At 39.5% G+C, this 21202-nt stretch overlaps 1 protein-coding gene across 5 annotated transcripts in view; it reads left to right on the top strand.

Annotated features, from left to right (window-relative positions):
* The window catches only part of LOC119656288 (SH3 and multiple ankyrin repeat domains protein 3), a 561166-nt gene that overhangs the window by 517166 nt on the left and 22798 nt on the right, over positions 1-21202 (top strand). For 3 of the 5 annotated variants that reach the window (XM_038062721.1, XM_038062719.1, XM_038062723.1), the window contains one exon: positions 8680-8931. The exons of 1 other annotated variant lie outside the window; for it this stretch is intronic. In XM_038062721.1, coding sequence (XP_037918649.1) covers positions 8680-8931 — 252 coding nt within the window. The remainder of the gene's footprint in view (positions 1-8679; positions 8932-21202) is intronic. One more of the 5 variants, XM_038062720.1, reaches the window with a different exon arrangement.

The following is a 21202-nucleotide window of genomic DNA, read 5'->3' as shown; positions in this document are numbered from 1 at the left end:
TTCATATTTAACCAATTCGGCCGTAATTCCATCGGCTCCTGGCGACTTATGATTTTTTAGCCGATGAATTGCACGGACTGTTTCTCCTAAACTTGGTGGTGGCAGTATTTGTCCATCGTCTTAAGTTGGCGGGACCTCCAATTCGCCGATGTTCTGGTTGTTCAGTAGCTCATCAAAGTACTCAATCCATCGCTCTAATATGCCCATTCTGTCGGAAATCAGATTTCCCTCTTTGTCTCGGCAGGATGAGCATCGAGGTGTATAAAGTTTCATCCTGCAGAATTGTTGGTAAAACTTCCGCGCCTGGTGCGGTTGCTCCCTGTACTTTTCTAGTTCAATGTTTTATCACCACACGAAATACTTCTTCGTCCATTTTTTGAAAATCATTCGACTTCATCGTTTCAAATGAATGCCAGACATAAAAAAATGGACCAATCTGACAGAAGCTACGTGTGTATTATTCCAAGATCTGCGACTCACTAAAAATGACCTCGATACACGCCAGCAGTGCCATCTCGCTGACTTTGCACGGACTTTTCAAACGACCCTCGTATTTCAATTCCCTATTGATGAACCCAAAATTAATCAAAATATATATGGACTCTTCCCAAAAAGAGGATATTTTTCTCCTACTTCTGAGACTATATCACAATAAAATAAATTGTAATAAAAATATGATTTGACCGACAAATTTTATACTTTCTTTGATTAAATTCATTATATGTTAAACTGTTTATTTTATGTTAAACTTATTATTTTATAAAAGTCATAACGTGCATTTTTTCTCAATATTCCCTATTGTGTACAATGAATGTAATCTGGGGTCTGTACTGAGTTCATTTCTTATAAACATCACCAATGACTGTAACTTAGAGAAATATTTATATTTATGAAATCAATTCACTTGTGAAATATATGTAATCACAAATATGTAGATATATCATATAAACAAATGCAGATATATCGTTTACAGAAGCGATCAAAAGTTTTGAATAAATTCTTTCTATATTGGATCCCAGTTAATTATCTTAATTTTGTAAGTCAAAAGTACCCATTATGTACGGTGGCCGAAATGGTTGAACACCAGCTGTTACCCCGGCTTCAAATCTTGGATGTTTGAGTTCGTCTTTCTGTTGTACCGCTGCTGTAGGATTATCACTGCATTAAGTATGAAAATAATTAAATAATTAATAATTAGAAACTGAGACTATGTGGATGCCTTATTCCCTATAAAAGAGAGAATAAAAGATATAGAAAATATCTGAACGTTTGTTGAAATTGATCTGTGTTATAATGAAAACAAGTCGGGAAACCGGAAGCTGGACGCTTCAGGTACGAAAGGTTTTGTGTATTTCTTAGTACGTAGCACGTAATACGTCCATATATTATGTGAGAGAATCCACTTTCGGATGATATTGACATTCATAGTCTTCAATTTTCAAAGAAGCAACAAATTTGAGGTATTATAACTTTGTTAGTAATATGCGATTTCCACCGCACTTGGTAAGATCACGCTCTATGTTATAGTCTATATCACTGCAAAATTTCATGGTACTAGGATGAACTTAAGGAGGGTTTCTAACCAATTACAAAAAATTGTAGTAATATACTATTATTAACTTTATTTAAACAGATATCGGTATGGAAGGTATTTCGGAGCCCAGACACCATATAGTGGCAGCCTCCTGATTTTTTTCAGATTTTTCGGTTTGGTAGTTTCCGAGAATGGCCCCCTTAAAGAAGTGATCACTTTCAACCCCCCGCGCTCCCCACCCTTCCAATGAATGTCAAAACTAAGATCGGCTTTGAAAAGTACTAATCGAGACCTTTAATTTGATACCCCACATAACTATATTTGATGAAAAAAAATTTTATACCCCCCTTTTGCATGTATGGGGACCCCCCCCTTCAATTCGACGTAAAAGGATGTAATTCACTGTATGCGTGAGCGTTCACAGTTCCCACCTTTCTACCAAATTTGGTGTCAATCGCTATAACCGTCTCCGAGAAAAATGCGTGTGAGGGACAGACAGACAGACAGACAGACAGACAGATAGACAGACGGACAGACAGACAGACAGACAGACAGTAAACCGATTTTAATAAGGTTTTGTGTTTACACAAAACCTTAAAAAAGGGCTAGGGAGAATTAGATTCTTCTTGAATGGAATTTTAATATTTCACTCGAATTTTAATTATTCTCGTTAATTATGACGTCAGCATCTTATTTGTATGGCTTAGAATGCTGTTAATTAGCACGAAATTGATAAGTTTGAACTGCTATAACTTTCCCACTAATAGTTGGATTTTCATGAAACCTGGCATGTGTATGCACAAGGCTGTCCTCTATGTCGGTGCAAAATTTAGCACACTTAGGATGAACTTAAGGGGAGTTTTTTAGTCTATTTCTAAAAGTTGATAATATACTATTAGTAAATTTTTTGAGCAGATACCGGAATGGGACATCTCTCGAAGATTAAATTTCACATAAGTGTTTTACACAAAACCTTAAAAAGGGCTGCAGATAAATATATTCTTCATAAATGTGACTTTATTTTCCACGCGAATGTCAATTATTCCGGGTAATTATGACGTCAGCATCTGATTTGCATGGCTTTGGAAGAAGTAAACTCGTGCGAAATTGCTAAGTTTGAACTGCTATAACTTTGGCGTTAATTGCCTGATTTCCATAAAATTTGGCACATATATACGAAATATTGTCCCCTATGCTGGTACATTCGGAAGTCCTAGGATGAATTTAAGGGGGGTTTTCAGTAAATTTCTAAAAAGTAGTAATATACTATTAGTAAGTTTATTTGAGCAGATATCGGAATGGGACATATTTTGAGGCCTAGATTTCATCTAGGCGCACCACCCTGATTTTTTTCGGATTTTTAGGTTGGGCAGTTTCCGAAAATGAGTCCTGTCTCATTTCAAGTGCGTACATTTTGACTCCTTACTCACGCACTTTGCAATTTGTGCCACAACTAATGTCAGTTTCGGAAAGTACAAATCGGGACCTTTCATTTGATACCCTACACAACTATACCCGGTGAAAAAAATTTTTGAATCCCCCCTTTGCATGTATGGGGAGCCCCCTTTAAACTCCGCCTAAATTTATGTCACCCGCTGTATGCGTGGGATTTCATAGTTCCCATCTGTCCACCAAATTTCGTTCGGATCGGTTTAGTCGTTTTGGAGAAAAATGCGTGTGACAGACAGACAGACAGACATTGAATCGATTTTAATAAGGTTTTGTTTTACACAAAACCTTAAAAACTGTCAATACTCGCGTTTTCCCGAACTTTTAGTTATTATTTCACAAGGAGGTGGTCTTTTTCCATCGTAACAAATTGTCTTCCAATAATCTGAGAAGAGAGAGCACGAAGCATTGTTAGACAGAACTTTGAAACCGTAAAATATGTCCTGAATCCTGAGTTCTGAATCCGCCATCAAGTGGATGGATCAATTGGAAACAAACTTTCTTCCAATATTGCTTATCCACGAACTCCTCTGTTTTGGGCTAAAACCGAAAACCGTATAAAAACATAAGTTCGTTCGACTTGCGGTTTCTGTCAGGTCGGAGACAACTTATCAGACCCTGCCTCTCTCCTGCCCTTGGATTACTGGCCCCTTATATATTAACACGGCATGAGTATGAATTATATTAATGGTAAAAACTGCCTAGTAAATGCAGGCCTATGTCGAATGCGGCAGTTATAAGTTTTTGAACGTACTTGTATTAAATCCACGTGTATTTTTAAATGTGTGTATTAAAAAAAAATACAATCAATAAAATTAATACCAAAATAGGGTCCAAAAAAGCTGCCCCCGATTAACATGATTCGTTTGGCGAGGTCGGTTGAAAAAAATTCATGAATGGCGGGCATATGAAAAAAGAGAATTATTTCAGTTTCTAGAATTTTTTTAAAAGTAGTGAAAAAAGTCGAAAACACCCGTCAAACTAATTTTGAATATATTATGAAGGTCTGTGCAAAATTTCAAATAAATCGGTTCGCTAGAATTTGAAATATCACACCAACCGTTTCAAAAAATATAGAAAATTAGACATAAATTAAACCCAACACTGTAACAATGATTTTTGTAATGTAAACGTGAACAGTAAACGCACATCCACATGGCTTGCCGATTGAAAGAGAACTCCAAGCATACCGGCTCAGCGGTGCGATTCTCCAATTATAGTAGATGTCATTAGCAGCTATCTATCATCCAGGTCTTCGCCATTGGTCCATTTGAGACAACGTCCGCCACGTTTATTATATATTGCCCCTATAGACTTTCCAGGCTAGATCATCCTCAGCCTGTTGCGCTCTATTTTGACCACTATTAAAGAGTCGAATATCGATGAATATTTGGATAAGCAATGATTCCATTTTTACATATCTTGTAGTATATATTCGATGTGATACTGAGATTTTATCTCTTAGGGTGCAGTAATTCAATGCAAAAGTGACAACTTTGATCTACTATAACTTTGTCAATATAGTAGGATTTCCACCAAACTTTCCAGTATAAAGCTCCGTGTTAAAACCTATATTATTGCCAGTTAACAAAACTAGAATGAGTTGAGTCCTCGAAATAATTGATTTTTTTTCGAACCCTCGCACTCTCTCCCTTCACAACCATTGCCAAAACAGTGGGTATTTTAATTATTCAAATTTTCAGGAATATTCAACGTGAATAAAGTAAAGGCAAAGCAAGAGAAAAAAGAACGCCAAATGATGCGTAAGTCACAATAACTTCAAGAGACTACTGAGTCTTTGGCAAAGATCGTGATTTCAGCTTTCTTTGTAGCTAGTTTGGAGATCCTGCACACCTCCTTTCAACCTTCCGTACTTTGATCTATAATTTAAACAGAACCAATTTTCAATCGTTGTTCGAGCTTACTTTTCTCTTCTTTGGCTATTCGGTTGACGGTTTTCCTTCTTTCCAGTTATTTTTGCTTGCTTACGCGGAAACTAATTTACCAAGTTAATAATGATGATCTAAAAATGGTAATACATAAGCATGATTTGCAAAATTACAAAAATGAATAATTAAAATTCAAATTTCCACTTATTTGATATTGGCATGTGGCTCCTCAACTAAAGCTCCCGTGAGTCTTACCAACGGGATTAGACTCCACTTTAAATAAATAACGAACTTCACATGTAGTCCTATTCTCATTGTATATCCACTTTGAATGACAAAACTCGTCTGCTGACTTGTTAGAACTGATGAAGGGAACAAGTGGTTCACGAAAGACCGGTATTTGGAAGACCAATAAATTAACACTAGCGAAATACCGCGTAATTACACTCAGGGAACTGTTAGTTAAAGGAATCCCCCTTGGGCCACTCCTCCGGTCGAGCTCAATCTTCTTTGTAAAGAGAAGAGCCCGAACGTAATGCGCAACAGGACTCCATTCTGGACAATGTTGTCTAGACAGAGATCCTCTGTGTTTAAATAAAGTTGTCGACGAATCCCATCCCACCTTCCACAAGAAAAAAAGGTGTGATGGGCGTGATGCACAACCCCATTGGAAAACATACAATCAAGAGATCGTGTCTTCCCAATCTTGTGCAAGTAAGACTGAAAACCTCCATTCCCACTTAGGAGCGGGGCAAGGAAATATCATATTCAGTCGATTCAGCCACACAACGAAGTTTGCCAATGATCCGCACAGTCCATCTGCCTCTTGTCTCATTTTGCCAAGAGAATTGCCACTCATCCATCTAGGGTAAGTTGCCGTTCTTCACAAGCAACCCCCCCCCCCTAGTTCTTCCCCCTTGCACTTGCTTGTATATGGCTTTACGCTCCTTAGCAGTAGGGGCAACAGGGATCACTTCTGCGATCACCATTACGGACGTAACCTGCAAAGCTCCCTGTCTCTACTTGCGCACGGTGCTTATGATATACTTCCTTGCCAAGAGCATTAGCCCATTCTTCTGCGCCGTAGAACAGAACAGACAACGTTGAACTCATCAGGAAACGCAGCCTGCTAGGCGTAGGACCCCCAATGTTTGCCATTAGTCAACTTAAGGTCGAAACTCCAGCTGCTGTTTTGATTTGCTCGAAAAAGATAATCTTTTAGTCAAGAGTCAGTTCAAGGTAGCGTTGGTTTTGATTCGATTATCGACTTAACGATCAACATGGGACGCAGGGTCGTGACTCTCTTTTTAGTCAGAATGACTACTTCGGTTTTTCCAGTACCGGGTTGAAACCATGAACAATTATCCACTCACTTACTCGTCGCAATATGCCAAGTCTACTTTGCGCCTGTTCTGTAGGAAGAGAAATAGATTAAAAACAACTAGATATACTTCTCATTCGACGAAGTATTGAGAAAACCTAGAATTGTATAATATTTTTATAATTTTCCATCGAAATCTTGATTGAAATAAATAAATATATATACTATAGGTGAAATAATTGTTCGAAAATCCCATTGATTGGCAAAAAATCGCTCTATCCCCATGATGTTCGAATTTTGAACTGGTCCTCTAAAGTTTTCTTTTTAATTTCATTTACTTTTAGAACCTCCAGTTTTGAAAGATTTTTGGTTCAGAATCTGCATTTCATAATAATAACTTGCAAAGCTTAATTGCCACCATTTAACACAAAAAATATCTTAAGGTGGCATCTGGCACCTCAAAAACTTTCTAATATGCATGACCAAAATCATTGGTAGATCAGATACAAAGTAAGAGCTGCCTTCAAGTTATACCTTTGTCGTCCTTTGCAGTCGAACTGTTCCAAAAAAACACTAAGAAGGAAAATGGAAACGACTGTTATTTTTGGATGAAATCTCCATTTCTCAGGTTAAGGCAACATATTGTCCCTCAAATTAATGTGGAAAATAAGGAAAAAGGGCATCTATTGTTGTCAGTTGCTAACATTCCTTGGTTCCAGTTCAATTCTGACAGTTTTTGAAAATATGCTTTATTATGGTACTTTCATCTTTGAGCCACATGCATTCATTTTCGTCAACTGTAAAAATAAAATCAACCCCAAAAAGTACTGGATTCTGGTTGTTGTTTTTTAAGGTTTTGTGTAAGACAAAATCTTAAATCGGTTTACTGTCTGTCTGTCTGTCTGTCACACGCATTTTTCTCGGAGATGGTTATTGTGATTGACACCAAATTTGGTGGAAATGTGGGAACTGTAAACGCTCACGCATACAGTGAGTTACATAATTGTACGTCGAATTTAAGGGGGAGGGGCTCCATACATCCAAAAGGGGGGTACAAATGTTTTTTCATCAGATATAGTCATGTGGGGTATCAAATGAAAGGTCTCGATTAGTACATTCCGCCGATATTAGTTTTGACATTTATTGGAAACGTGGGGAGTGCAGAGGATTAAAAGTGATCATTTCATTCATTCTCAAAAACTACCCAAACGAAAAATCTGAAAAAACTCAGGAGGCTGCCACTGCATGGCGCCTAGGCTCCGAAATACCCTCCATACCGATATCTATTACAAAAAAATTGATAATAGTATATAACTATAATTTTTAGTAATTGACTGCAAACCCCCTTAAGTTCATAGACTATGATATAAGGCATGATCATACCACGTTTCGTGGAAATCGCACTATTACTAACAAAGTTATAATTGGTCAAAATTGTCGCTTTGTTGTAAATTCAAGACTTTGAATGTCAATATCACCCGAGGGTGGGCAATCTCACATAATATATGCATATATTACATGCTAGTACTAATGGGACAAATGCATACTCAAATGCCTTTATAAAAGAAATACACAAAACCTTTCATGCCTGAAGCATCCAACTTCCGGTTTCCCGACTTGTTTAAGAATATATCTCAGTGCAAAAGAAACAGCCCCAAACATTTGGCGGAAAATTTTGGAAATTGTTAAATTATAACTAGTTTCCAAGCTGGAATCCTCAAAGAATGGCGTCCATAAATCTGCACGAATTCTTTTCAACAGCACTGTACATGCATAAAAAGTAGAACATGAGAAGCACATGTTACGTCTCTGCAATAATGCAAATTCACAAAAAGTTAAAAAAATGTCTCCACTCCCTGGGCATTGGTCGCAGTTGGTTTTTCCGCTGACTTGTATGTTTTTCATCGTAATTATTATCGTAACGTAATCACCCATATTTAGAAGGTTCTTTGCGGAATATCATACCGAAGTTTCTCATACTTTTTCTTATCAGAAAGGACACGTTTTGCATTCATTTTTGAATTTTTTTATAAATTTGATAATTTTGAATTCAGTTAGAAAGCGTTGATGAATTGAATTTTTTTTGAATATATTTTTCACCTTGAAATTCGTATGACTTTGATACAACACTGATTAAGAAACAAACAGAAAAACGACGAAAAGATAAACGAGTGCATTTGTGTGTGGATTAAAATTAAGTTTTACTCAATAAAATCGCAATAGAAATAGTGATCGATCACAAATCCAGAAGGAAAAACATTAGTTTTGTGTTTAAATTTTCACGAGCACAAGTCAGCTAACAAATTTTGCAATAACTCCATACCTTCACCAAAAGTAACACAAAAATATTAATAATATTTTTTATGCAATATTATTTTTATCTTTTGTGTCTTCTTTCGGTTTCTAACCGTTTTGTTTGTGGTGTTTGTGTTTGACCAAAAAAAAACAATTGTGTGTTTTCTTTTCTTATGTTTTGTTATCAAAAGACAAATTTTCCGCAGTACCATTTCGTGGTCCACCGAAGTACAATCCAAAGAGACGATCGGGTTTGGGATGGGCAATGGGTGGTGGTCTTGGGGTTGGTACAATTGGCCCTCATTCAAACATGAATCGAAATTCATACGCTCCACCGTCACCCTGCCCGTCCGAACACATGCCATATAGTTCAGCAAGTTCGAGTCTATCGGAAGGATCATCCGGACATCGATCGCATGAAGATGATATCAGCATTGTAACAGGTATTCGAATTTTTACGATTTTTTACATGTATACTAACTTGTTCAGAAAACGTCACAATGACGGATGTTAAGCCATTCGGTAGAGTAAGGATCCTGAGGTTATCCAGTAATACAGTTAAATATTCAGTGAAAATCGTGTACTGATTATGTTGTCCCTGAAGGACATACATGTCTGAAAATCGTAAGGAAGAAAGTGCAGTCCCCAAATGGATATGCCAATTACCCATACAACATCAATAATAGATTATCTCCAAATAACCTGGCGCGGAATTTACTTTCTCCAGCTTTCGCCGTGGATTCGCAATCAAAGATTCATAACGTGATGCATTTAATTTTCAAAGTGCACTGGCCCCATTTCGAACATACAAACTTAATTAGTCTCTATACTATACAGAAACAATATTAACTCACACATTTGTAGCTACTACAATGCTAAAATAAGGCACGTACTACATTAAGCCAGAGGCAGTAAAAACTGTGCACTAGTTTTTCGTATCCTGGAAAATGGCCGCATGTGAATGGGGTCAACGAATCTCACCTTAATTCATGCAGGGGCTGCAGAGTTTACAATCAGGACAAGAGTCAGGCAAGGCTAAAGCAAATGTTATGGACGTCGATGCAACCCCGTTAGATGCAGTTGAGCTCATGCAAGGATAAATTGCTAGTACCTTTCGCTTCCGTTACGGACACACAGCAACATGGCATGGATAGTTAATTTCTCATAAAATTTCTCTACTTATTCAAAACGTTTCCCACCGCATAAAGTCTACACTTGTCTGTTGAAGAGTTAGCGATTTAATTTTTAAATTGTTATTCGAGAGAAGCTCAATAAATGGCGGTAGTTTTCGCGAATTTATTTCTCGCCTTTTCCGGCTTCCGTTTTATGAAAAGGATTTATATGTGCTACCAATAATCGGGAATTTTTCTGCAGCGGTTTTGCTGTATGTAATGAGACTACCACAATGTAGTTTTCATGAGATATCCTGTGCGTTATATATTCATTCATTCCTTTTCCCCGTCTAAACGTTTAAAAATTGTTGTGAAATTTAATTTTTGGTTTTAATTTAAAAAAATTTAAAAATTATATTCGGGGTTGGAATTAAATCGTACCGATTTTTATCATGAAAGTATCCTTAGGGTGTCTGAGTACTGAGAGTATTAACCAACCTTTTTGATTACTATTTGCCGTCTTTCCTGCAAAGCATCATACCACATCGAAAAATCATTCGTCCTTAGAGTTAATGAATGAATCAATTCAATTGCCATTGATCGGAACAAATGGAAGTCAGATGGCGCGTGTCTGGTGAATATGGTATGTGGGGCAGAGCTTGCGGTTTCAGCGTTTCCAAATCCTCCACGTTTCTTACAAAAGATCTGACATTGTCTCGAAAGGAAATCACATTATCTATTAGAGGTTACGCGCGGGTGATGCCCATATGCACAGCATGATCTTCTTCCCATGAATATTCTGCTTGGACGATGCATGGCCAGCATATCCTATGTATTTTTGCGCTTAGGATTGTCATGTAACACCCACTTTTCATTACCAGTAACTATTCTATGCAAGTCCCTGCTTGCCTGCCATTGGAGTAGTTGCTTAGAGATAACTGGAAGCCGTTCGACGTCGACTGGCTTGCCTTCGACTAGTGTCTAGCGTTGCTTTAATTATAAATTTCTGTTCGAATATAGTTCCAGCATTGCATTCTAGCATATCCTTTCGTCTTTACATAATCTTAGGTATAGATGTAGTTGTAGTTATCGGTGATATCAAAATGCTCACTAATTGCTCCTTTATGATGCCCCAAAATTAGACCCTGTGCTCGTAACACAACAATCAACATTTTTACGATTCCGCCATTTTCCGAATCTTTGAGCACACATCTGTTTACATGCTGAAGATTCCACCGTCACAGATGATAATCTTTAGTTATCTTTAATCGTTACTTCATCACAGTTTCGCTTTTATTTCTGCTCCTTAAAATTAATTGTCTCCTCTTCATTTACATTGTTGCCATAGACTTGCCACATTTGCTTCAAAGCCAACTCTTCCTTCGCTGTAGCTCTGAAATAACAAACACTACTGGATCGTCTCATGACGCAAACTCATGTATCCTTCTAAATTTTCGATTTTATCTAGTTTCTTCTGTTGATCATTTCACTCACTTTCTCCACTTTAATTATTCCCAACATTATGCATCTTTAATTTCCATTTATCCACCCTTTTTATACCCCCGCAAGGTACGTCACAACCTTCCAATGTTAGGCTCATCCATTTCATAGCTCAGCGAACCATTGCTTTCAAGTCTTCTAGTGTCACCTTTGTCCTGCATTGATCCATATGATGTCCATCTCTTATGCATCTAGAGTTTCCCGATTCCGTCATCCGCTCTACAGTTTCGTTCCATCGTGTCTTCATCTTCTCTATTTTTTCCCATTGTTTGTTTGGTTCCTTCAGGTTCTTTTGGAAGCTCACCATACTGGTTTCCGATGAATTTAGAGGCTTGCGAATTGTCTCCCGTGATTCTACTGTGCTTCCCGCTAGAGGGAGCCCCAACGGCACAAGATCCCTTTCAAGCTGCTCCAGATTTAAATTCTATTTTCACATCATTTCGAATACACAATCCCCCTGCTACCAATTGTTGCGTTTATGCCTGGGAAGTAACGAGACTGGTTGGACTGGGTATTCTCCTGTAAAGATTTGGAACTTTCAAAATCCTTTTTATGCGAACCCTAACCAATTTATTATATAGTCGAACACTTAATTATATCCCAGTCGTATTTGTAACCGCCGCGTATGGTTCTGATTCTGAAAATTCCAAAAAGCAATACGAATACATGTGTTGATTTTCAATTTCTCTGCCCTAGATTTCCAGACCAAACGATCGATATTAATAAAATTTGGTCGGATAACATGTTGAACTCTTATTACCTCGAAGGCTACTCTTTGACAGGGGCAGGGTTACATCAGGACAATCGATTGGTCAAAATGTTGTAATCCTCATCATCATCATCATCAACGGCGCAACAACCGGTATCCGGTCTAGGCCTGCCTTAATAAGGAACTCCAGACATCCCGGTTTTGCGCCGAGGTCCACCAATTCGATATCCCTAAAAGCTGTCTGGCGTCCTGGCCCACGCCATCGCTCCATCTTAGGCAGGGTCTGCCTCGTCTTCTTTTCCTACCATAGATATTGCCCTTATAGACTTTCCGGGTGGGATCATCTTCATCCATACGGATTAAGTGACCCGCCCACCGTAACCTATTGAGCCGGATTTTATCCACAACCGGACGGTCATGGTATCGCTCATAGATTTCGTCATTGTGTAGGCTACGGAATCGTCCATCCTCATGTAGGGGGCCAAAAATTCTTCGGAGGATTCTTCTCTCGAACGCGGCCAAGAGTTCGCAATTTTTCTTGCTAAGAACCCAAGTTTCCGAGGAATACATGAGGACTGGCAAGATCATAGTCTTGTACAGTAAGACCTTTGACCCTATGGTGAGACGTTTCGAGCGGAACAGTCTTTGTAAGCTGAAGTAGGCTCTGTTGGCTGACAACAACCGTGCGCGGATTTCATCATCGTAGTTGTTATCGGTTGTGATTTTCGACCCTAGATAGGAGAAATTGTCAACGGTCTCAAAGTTGTATCCTTATTCTTGTTCGTGTTTGTGTTTGACCAGTGCGGTTTGATGTTGTTGGTTGATTCGTCTTCGGTGCTGACGTTGCCACCATGTATTTTGTCTTGCCTTCATTGATGTGCAGCCCAAGATCTCGCGCCGCCTGCTCGATCTGGATGAAGGCAGTTTGAACGTCTCGGATGGTTCTTCCCATGATGTCGATATCGTCAGCATAGGCCAGTAGTTGGGTGGACTTGAAGAGGATCGTACCTCTTGCATTCACCTCAGCATCACGGATCACCTTCTCGAGGGCCAGGTTAAAGAGGACGCATGATAGCGCATCCCCTTGTCGTAGACCGTTGTTGATGTCGAATGGTCTTGAGAGTGATCCTGCTGCTTTTATCTGGCCTCGCACATTGGTCAGGGTCAGCCTAGTCAGTCTTATTAATTTCGTCGGGATACCGAATTCCCTCATGGCCGTGTACAGTTTTACCCTGGCTATGCTATCATAGGCGGCTTTAAAGTCGATGAACAGATGGTGCAACTGTTGTCCATATTCCAACAGTTTTTCCATCGCCTGCCGCAGAGAGAAAATCTGATCTGTTGCTGATTTGCCTGGAGTGAAGCCTCTTTGGTATGGGCCAATGATGTTCTGGGCGTATGGGGCTATCCGGCCTAGCAAGATAGTGGAGAATATCTTATAGATGGTACTCAGCAACGTGATACCTCTATAATTGCTGCACTGTGTGATATCTCCCTTTTTATGTATGAGACAGATTATGCCTCGCTGCCAATCGTCAGGCATTGATTCGCTGTCCCATACCTTGAGCACAAGTTGATGAACCACTTGGTGTAACTGGTCGCCTCCATATTTAACCAATTCGGCTGTAATTCCATCGGCTCCTGGCGACTTATGATTTTTTAGCCGATGAATTGCACGGACTGTTTCTCCTAAACTTGGTGGTGGCAGTATTTGTCCGTCGTCTTCAGTTGGCGGGACCTCCAACTCGCCGATGTTCTGGTTGTTCAGTAGCTCATCAAAGTACTCAATCCATCGCTCTAATATGCCCATTCTGTCGGAAATCAGATTTCCCTCTTTGTCTCGGCAGGATGAGCATCGAGGTGTATAAGGCTTCATCCTGCTGACTTGTTGGTAAAACTTCCGCGCCTGGTGTGGTTGCTCCCTGTACTTTTCTAGTTCACAGACTTGTTGGTTCTCCCAGGCTTCCTTTTTCCGTCTGTGAAGTCGCTTCTCCGCTCGACGGAGTTCGTGATAAGTCTCTGCGCGTGCCCGCGTTCTTTGAGAATGCAACATTACTCGGTATGCGGCATTCTTCCGTTCCGTTGCTAGCTTACATTCATCGTCAAACCAGCCGTTCCGACTCCTCTTGCGGCTGGGGCCAAGTATATTTGTGGCCGTATCCATGATAACGTTCTTCAGGTGGTTGTGAAGATCATTAGTTGATGCTTCATCTCCAGGTCCTCTATTGACTGCGGTTATTGCGGCATCCATTTCCCTCTTATAGGTGTCGCGGAGGGTTGTGTTGTGGATGGCTTCAGTGTTCACTCTCACCTGATTGTCAGAGGGGATTCTAGGTGGTATTGTTATTCGAGCTCGGAGCACCATGCCAACGAGATAGTGATCCGAGTCTATATTGGCCCCCCTATATGTTCTGACATTCATCAAGGCTGAGAGGTGGCGGCGTTCGATCAACACGTGGTCAATTTGGTTGAAAGTGGTCCCGTCTGGAGAGGCCCACGTATGTTTGTGGACCGCTTTCCGCACAAACCAGGTACTTCCAACAACCATTTCGTGTGACCCTGCTAATTGAATAGTCCGCAGTCCGTTATCATTTGTTTTTTCGTGTAAGCTATGGGAGCCAACGTATCGCCTGAATACGGGCTCCTTCCCTACTTGGCTGTTAAAATCCCCAAGTATGATTTTGATATCATATCTGGGACAGGCTTCGAGGGTTCTTTCTACTGCCTCGTAGAAGGTATCCTTCTCCGACTCTGCAGTCTCCTCTGTAGGGGCGTGAACGTTTATGAGGCTTATATTTCTAAACTTGCCTCGCAAGCGCAGAGTGCATAGCCGTTCGCTTATACTTTCAAAGCCGATAACAGCAGGTTTAATTTTTTGGCTGACTAAGAAACCTACTCCGAGCACATGGTTTACTGGATGGCCGCTATAATATATGGTGTAGTGGCTCTTCTCCAGGAAACCGGTCCCTGTCCATCGCATCTCTTGCAACGCTGTTACATCAGCCCTATATTGGGACAGGGTATCGGCTAGCTGCTTATCAGCTTCATCTCTGTACAGGGAGCGCACGTTCCATGAGAAAATGCGCAAATCGTTGTTCCTTTGTCGTTGCCGGGTCCGTCGTTTTAATATCCGTCCTATCCGAGGCTCCTGTTGTGGCTTCGTAACGGTTGTTTTCCGTATAGGGTTGTCAGCCCTACCCAACCCCCAACCTGGAGGACCAGTTGGTACAATTTGTCCCGTTTTTAGGCGCGGGAGACTCGCCTTCATCCTTCTCCGTCTGCAGCTTTTCGTCAAGAAAGAGCTCCCAGCGGTCACCACGTGGAGGTGGAGATAGGGTTTGGTAGTAGAGCTGTTGGTGTTGGTTCAGCAGGCATTTCCCAGGTTTTATGCTCCATCGTGGGTACCAATCCACGTTTCGCCCCGGGACCTATACTACCCTTTGACCACCTTGTTGTAATCCTGGACCCATTTTTGCTGCTCTTTTTCCCTTTACTATTTTCCTGTTCAAAGCAGTTTTTTTGTCGTGTATATATTTCGCCTGCCTCAGTCAGTCTCATCTGAGCAAAAAATTTTTTGAGAGATCTGCTCTAATTCCTTCCGTTAATAGCTATGTTCAGCGGTTATTTTGGTAACAATCAAATGAAGAAGATAATTAATTTTTAATTGTGACTTCAATCTATCTATTCGCGTCCATGAAAGCCTGTTCTGCCTTTCAATTCAATGTGAGCAAAAGTCAGTTGAATCGCACTCTCAATTTTGTCCTCTGTAACCGGCGTGAACTTTGGTTTTCTCAATCTCCTTACGCATCTTCATGTGTCAAAACCAATCGATTCTTGAACTCTAAATTAAAATTACGGGAGGCGAGGAAGAGGGGTTCATATCCTCACTTCCTTAAAATACGAACAGGCCCCCATCACATTTTGTTGCGTCCTCTCTGGTCAGCTCCCTAGTTACATACATACCTCGTTTCCACTTCTCCCATCGTGTAGTTTACTGTGTAATTATACCGTGCATATCTTTTTGTTCTTGTCAGTATGCCTCTCCCTATCGTTTTCTTAGTTAGATTCCGGTTGTGATTGTTTTCCCAACTTTTTTCCATTAGATGCTAAGCCAGTATATTTTTCTCTCTACCAGGATAATTATTAACAAGAGCCTCGAAGGAAATTAATTCCCTAGTCTTCAGAAAGAAGCATTCATTATGCCCATGCCCAAAAACGGTGATATTATTCTTGATGCTATTTCACCCCTCTCTCCTTATTCCAAAATCTTATCAATGACTTGTTGCCTGCCACTTTGACGATCTTACTACTAAACAAGTCGCGAAACCGGAAGCTGAACGCTTCAGGTATAAAAGGTTTTGTGTATTTCTTATATAAAGCAATTTGAGTGTGTATTTATTCCATTAGAACCTAGCACGTAATATATTCATATATTATGTGAAAATATCCACTTTCGGGTGGTATTAACATTCAAAGTCTTAAATCTTCACAGAAACGGCCACTTTGACCTGTTATAACTTTGTTAATAATAGTGTGATTTCCAATAAACTGGCAGAATTATGCTCCATACCATAGCCTACATTGCTGCAAAATTTCGTGATTCTAGGGTGAACTTAAGAGCGATTTCGCAACCAATTACTAAAAAATTATAGTAATATACTATTATTAACTTTATTTGCACAGATATCGGTATGGAGAGTATTTCGGAGCCTAGGCACTATATAGTGGCAGCGTCTTGGTTTTTTTCAGATTTTTTGGTTGACTAGCTTTTGAGAATAGCTCCGCTAAAGAAATGATCACTTCGCACTCCCCACCTTTCTAGCAAATGTCAAAACGGCTTCGAAAAGTACTAATCAAGATCTTTCATTTGATACCCCACATGAATATATTCGGTGAATTTGCACCCCCCTTTTGCATATATGGGGAAATATCATATATCTCGAGTTGCTCCTATAATGTCAATATCGTCAGCATAGGCCAGTAGTTTAGTGGACTTGAAGAGGATGGTGCATGTTATGGTCCGATAAATATATTTGATGAACATTTTTCAACAGAACTTCTTCCAAAGTTGAAATATTCTGGATTCCTTTCTTCTTTCAACTTTGCATGTCGTATTTTCCATACCTCTAGAGAAGAGGGAGGATAGTCCCCAGCAAGACATAGTTATAGAAAAGACATGTAATTTTGGGGCCTAAGTGGCAATTTTGAAGGAACTGATGGATCACGAAAGTAAGGTATGCTGCCGATTTTTACTTTTGTGGCATTCCAATCCTTTCATATATGCTCGTCTTAGGTCCACCTCCTTCTCGGAGGTCAAGGTCGAGTAGAATTCAACTACCGAATTCCATGTAATAGTTTAATGTATGTAGAGATAAAATCCGGGCCAGGGGTGAAAATTATATAGGTCCCACTATTTTGCTTTTTCTTTCATTGAAATTTTTATACCGGCCCCCGAGAAAACTTCGGGGATTCAGGGAGAATTCCTTTTTTCCAAACAACAACAAAAAATTCCTAATTACTAAATAAATCAATATTTAAAGGTCTCTTGATTGAGAGACCGAGTTCTCCGATATAAGCTTCTTTTATTTGAATAGTCTAGCCCTCGCAAAATATACTCCTTCATAGCTTCAAATAGTTTCAATGGTTTTGTTTTTTTTTAAAAATCATTTTTATTTTTGAGAAATAGGTAACAATAGTATATAGATTGGAAAAATGAACAATAAAAAACAATCTTTTAAAATAACAAAAATAACTTAAATCTAATGGCCACTGTGGGCTCTCAAAGTTTTCGAATAGCAATTTACAGACAGAGAAGAGAAACAGTAAGAAATAAAAATCTAATTTTACAATAAGTTGTCGGAAAATGGTCAAAAACCCGACAGAATTCACTTGGCCTTAGTGGCAAATAAAGAAATATAAAAGTAATAATAAATATTTGATCGCTTCAAAAAATACTTTTAACTTAAATTATTGTTCTTAAAACTATCATAATTATATATTTTATGTTATACATTTTTTCTTTTTTTTACAATAACATCCATACAAAAAAAAACAAAGAATCATAACGTATATATTTATAAGTTACAACTGGAGACAAAATCAGCACCCGTTCAATATGTACATATTTACAAAGCCCCACCAAGAAGCAAATGGCAGAACTGAGCACGGCCACCGCTAACCGGCATCCCGCAGCCACCAGTACCAAGATTTCTCTTTTTCATCCCGCTTAATATCAATTGCTCTCGCTCTGGAGTATCTCCAGTCGAATCCCGGAGCCCCCACTGTCAAATTCGGGGGGTATTCTATCCTTTTGTCCGTGGCCCGTCTATGTGTATGATACATAACCGGATCACCGGCAGAATCAAGAATTAGACCATTCCTGTCAAGATACACAAACGCTTCGGGAGGAATGAAGCCTGTCGTGAGAGTTTTCCCGAAATACCCATCATTTGGGTAGAACGGCTGCGAAACCCAAGGGTTCTCACCATGCGAAGCAGATCGCACTATATGATTCCGAATCAATCTGACGATAACTGTGTCGATTCTTGGCACAGCAGCAGCTGCATACATCACTTCGTTAGTTAGATAGTGCTCATAGTTTGACGAAGCAGTCCTATTAGGCCCCGTGCAAGCACGCAGACATTTCCTTTCAAAGATCCTTATTTTCTTCATTTGGCTAGCACTCAAATTAAACCAGATAGCACACCCGTAGGTGAGTACCGGTCTAACCAAAGTAAGATAACAAATAATCTTAACCTTCCAGCTAAGATGTGGAGCATAAAAGAGTCTTCGAAGAGACATGAATGCCTTGCGAGCGCTTTCTAGCGCGACTTTAACGTGCTCGTTAAATTGGAGACGCTCGTCAAGACGCACACCCAGGTATCTAACGCACTTCTTATGAGGAATGCGCTCAGAACTATCCTCGTTCGCGACAATGTGGAAATCTCTCCAATTCCTTTTCAAGTTCCTACTGGCATACGCCAAGGAATTTCGAAACAGAATCGTTTCACACTTTTGGGCATTGATTTTCATCCGCCAACTGTTCGTGAAGAACTTAATATCATTGAACATCTTCTGAAGTTCAACTTGCACCTCAGTTACCTTCTTGTGCGCCGTGTAGGCTATCAGATCGTCAGTAAAGGCAACCAACGGCCTTTTAGGAGATTTATTAAAATCGAAAGAATTGAGCAATTCGCCGGCAAATACCGCAAAAAGTGTAGGCGCAGTCACTGTCCCTTGCTGTAATCCATTCAGAACATGAAATTCTCTGTTAGTAGTGAGATTTCCGTCCGTAATGACAAAGCATTTGCCATACAGCATACTACACATCATCGCTACGAGGTGACTGGGAAACTCATTCTTCAGGAGCCTGAAAATCAGTCCATCCAACCAGACGGTATCAAAGGCTTTCTCCATTTCTATAAGACAAGCGTCTACGCACTCACCATTGTTAATCCGCCAGCAAATATCAGACGTTACCTTCGTTATTGCATGTATTGTCGAGTGTCCAGATCGAAATCCGAATTGGGCGTTCGGCAATAATTCCTTCTTCTTGTTATGCCCATTCAAAGCTTTCAATACCAAAACCTCAAACACCTTGCTGATGTTAGGCAGCAAACTGATTGGGCGGTAGCTTTGAGGGCTGGATGAATCCTTCCCTCTCTTAGTTTTAATGGTGACTCATTTTTATTTTTCGATTTATAGAATTTAGGCCACGCAGCCCACCGGTTATAGATGACTTTGTTAATTCTTTTGAAAACTCGGTACGGTTTTTCCGATGTGACTTCAGCTTTGATCGTAAACGGTTTCTTGGTTTGCTGGATTTTAATAATAATAATAATAATAATCGTTGGCGCAACAATCCATGTTGGATCAGGGCCTTGAAGTGTGTTAGAGCACTTCATTCAAGACCGTAACGGTACACTAGGAGGCAATGTGGTCAGCATTGCGCTCGCCCGAGATTATTACCCTGATTTGACTCAGGTACTCATTCACAGCTGAGTCGACTGGTGTCCGACGTCAAATCACGATACAAATTCCACTGCCACCAGCGAGATTTGAACCGCGACCTTCCGTACGACAGCCTTGCGCTCTAACCACTCAGCTATCCACTCAGCTGCTGGATTTTGGTGTCCTTTAATTCAAACCTTAAAACGTCGCTCGCAAATCTTACCCTGTCGCTTGTGAAATCAGCCCGGCGTTTTTTTGAGTCACCTATCCTTCTTCTGTTTTCCGTAACACCTAATTTCTTTAATTGTATTCTATTAAATCATTATTTCGGAACCACGAAAAGTATAGAATTATATAAAAATAACTTTTCCCAAAATTTCTGCAGACAAATTTGCCAATTGATATGTACATTCAAAATACAATGTAAAACCCATTCATCGGCTTTATCTCTATGGTACTTTTGCTAACGCTCTGATTTTAGATACTCCAACACTGCCGACTACGTTCTTTATATCTTACGTCTCAAATAGATTTTTTCGATAGTTCTGATTTGAATTTTTTGTCTCCTGCTGAAATCTTCAGTAACCCCGAATCGACTTACCCTATTTTCGTAAAATGCTACTTTCCATTTATGCATATCAAGTAAATTTCACACCACCTAATCAAATAACCGGTAACTAATACATATCACATACTTCTTGCCTCCATTCGTTCCTTTTTAAGGTTTTGTGCAAAACCTTATTAAAATCGATTCATTGTCGGTCTGTCTGCCACATGCATTTTTCTCACCCGTTCCCAGCACCTGCGCAACCCAAAAATCTGAAAAACGAACGTAGATGTCATTATACGGTGCAGAAATACCCTCCATACCGATATGTGCCCAAATAAAATGAATAAAATTGACACCAATTGACAAACCCTCTTTAAGCTCATCCTAAAATCATGAAATCAGTAATATAGGCTATAATATAAAGCACGATTATACCAAATTTGGGGGACATGGCCTGATTACTAACAAAGTTATTAGATCAAATTTGTTACTTCAGTGCACGTTCTATGACTTTGAATGTCAGTAGCACGTGGAAGTGAATATTTTGAGGTAATATATAAGCATAGAAATACAGAAAACCTTTCATACCTCAAACGTCCAGCTTCCAGTTTCCCGACTTGTTACTTTGTACTTTGGTTCTTTTTGTTTATATATGTACCATCCTCATGTTCTAATACAATCCTATCTCCGTCAAATGCCATTTCTCATTCCTTCTAAAATTGCCAACATGCTGATATTCTGAATAGTCCATCCCACAAATGTTAATGCCAATTCCTAGACTATCGTTGTTCTTTCTTATTTAATGTTTGGTTTGCTAGAAACATCCTCTTCACTTATCGTTTTTTGTATCAAATTTAATATCTAAGGATGCGCAGATTATGTATTATTAATGT

Source organism: Hermetia illucens, chromosome 4, assembly GCF_905115235.1.
Source record: "Hermetia illucens chromosome 4, iHerIll2.2.curated.20191125, whole genome shotgun sequence".
In the NCBI taxonomy this organism is placed as follows: Eukaryota; Metazoa; Arthropoda; class Insecta; order Diptera; family Stratiomyidae; genus Hermetia; species Hermetia illucens.
Note: the sequence above shows the minus strand (reverse complement) of the source record. Positions and strands in the feature narration are given on the sequence as shown.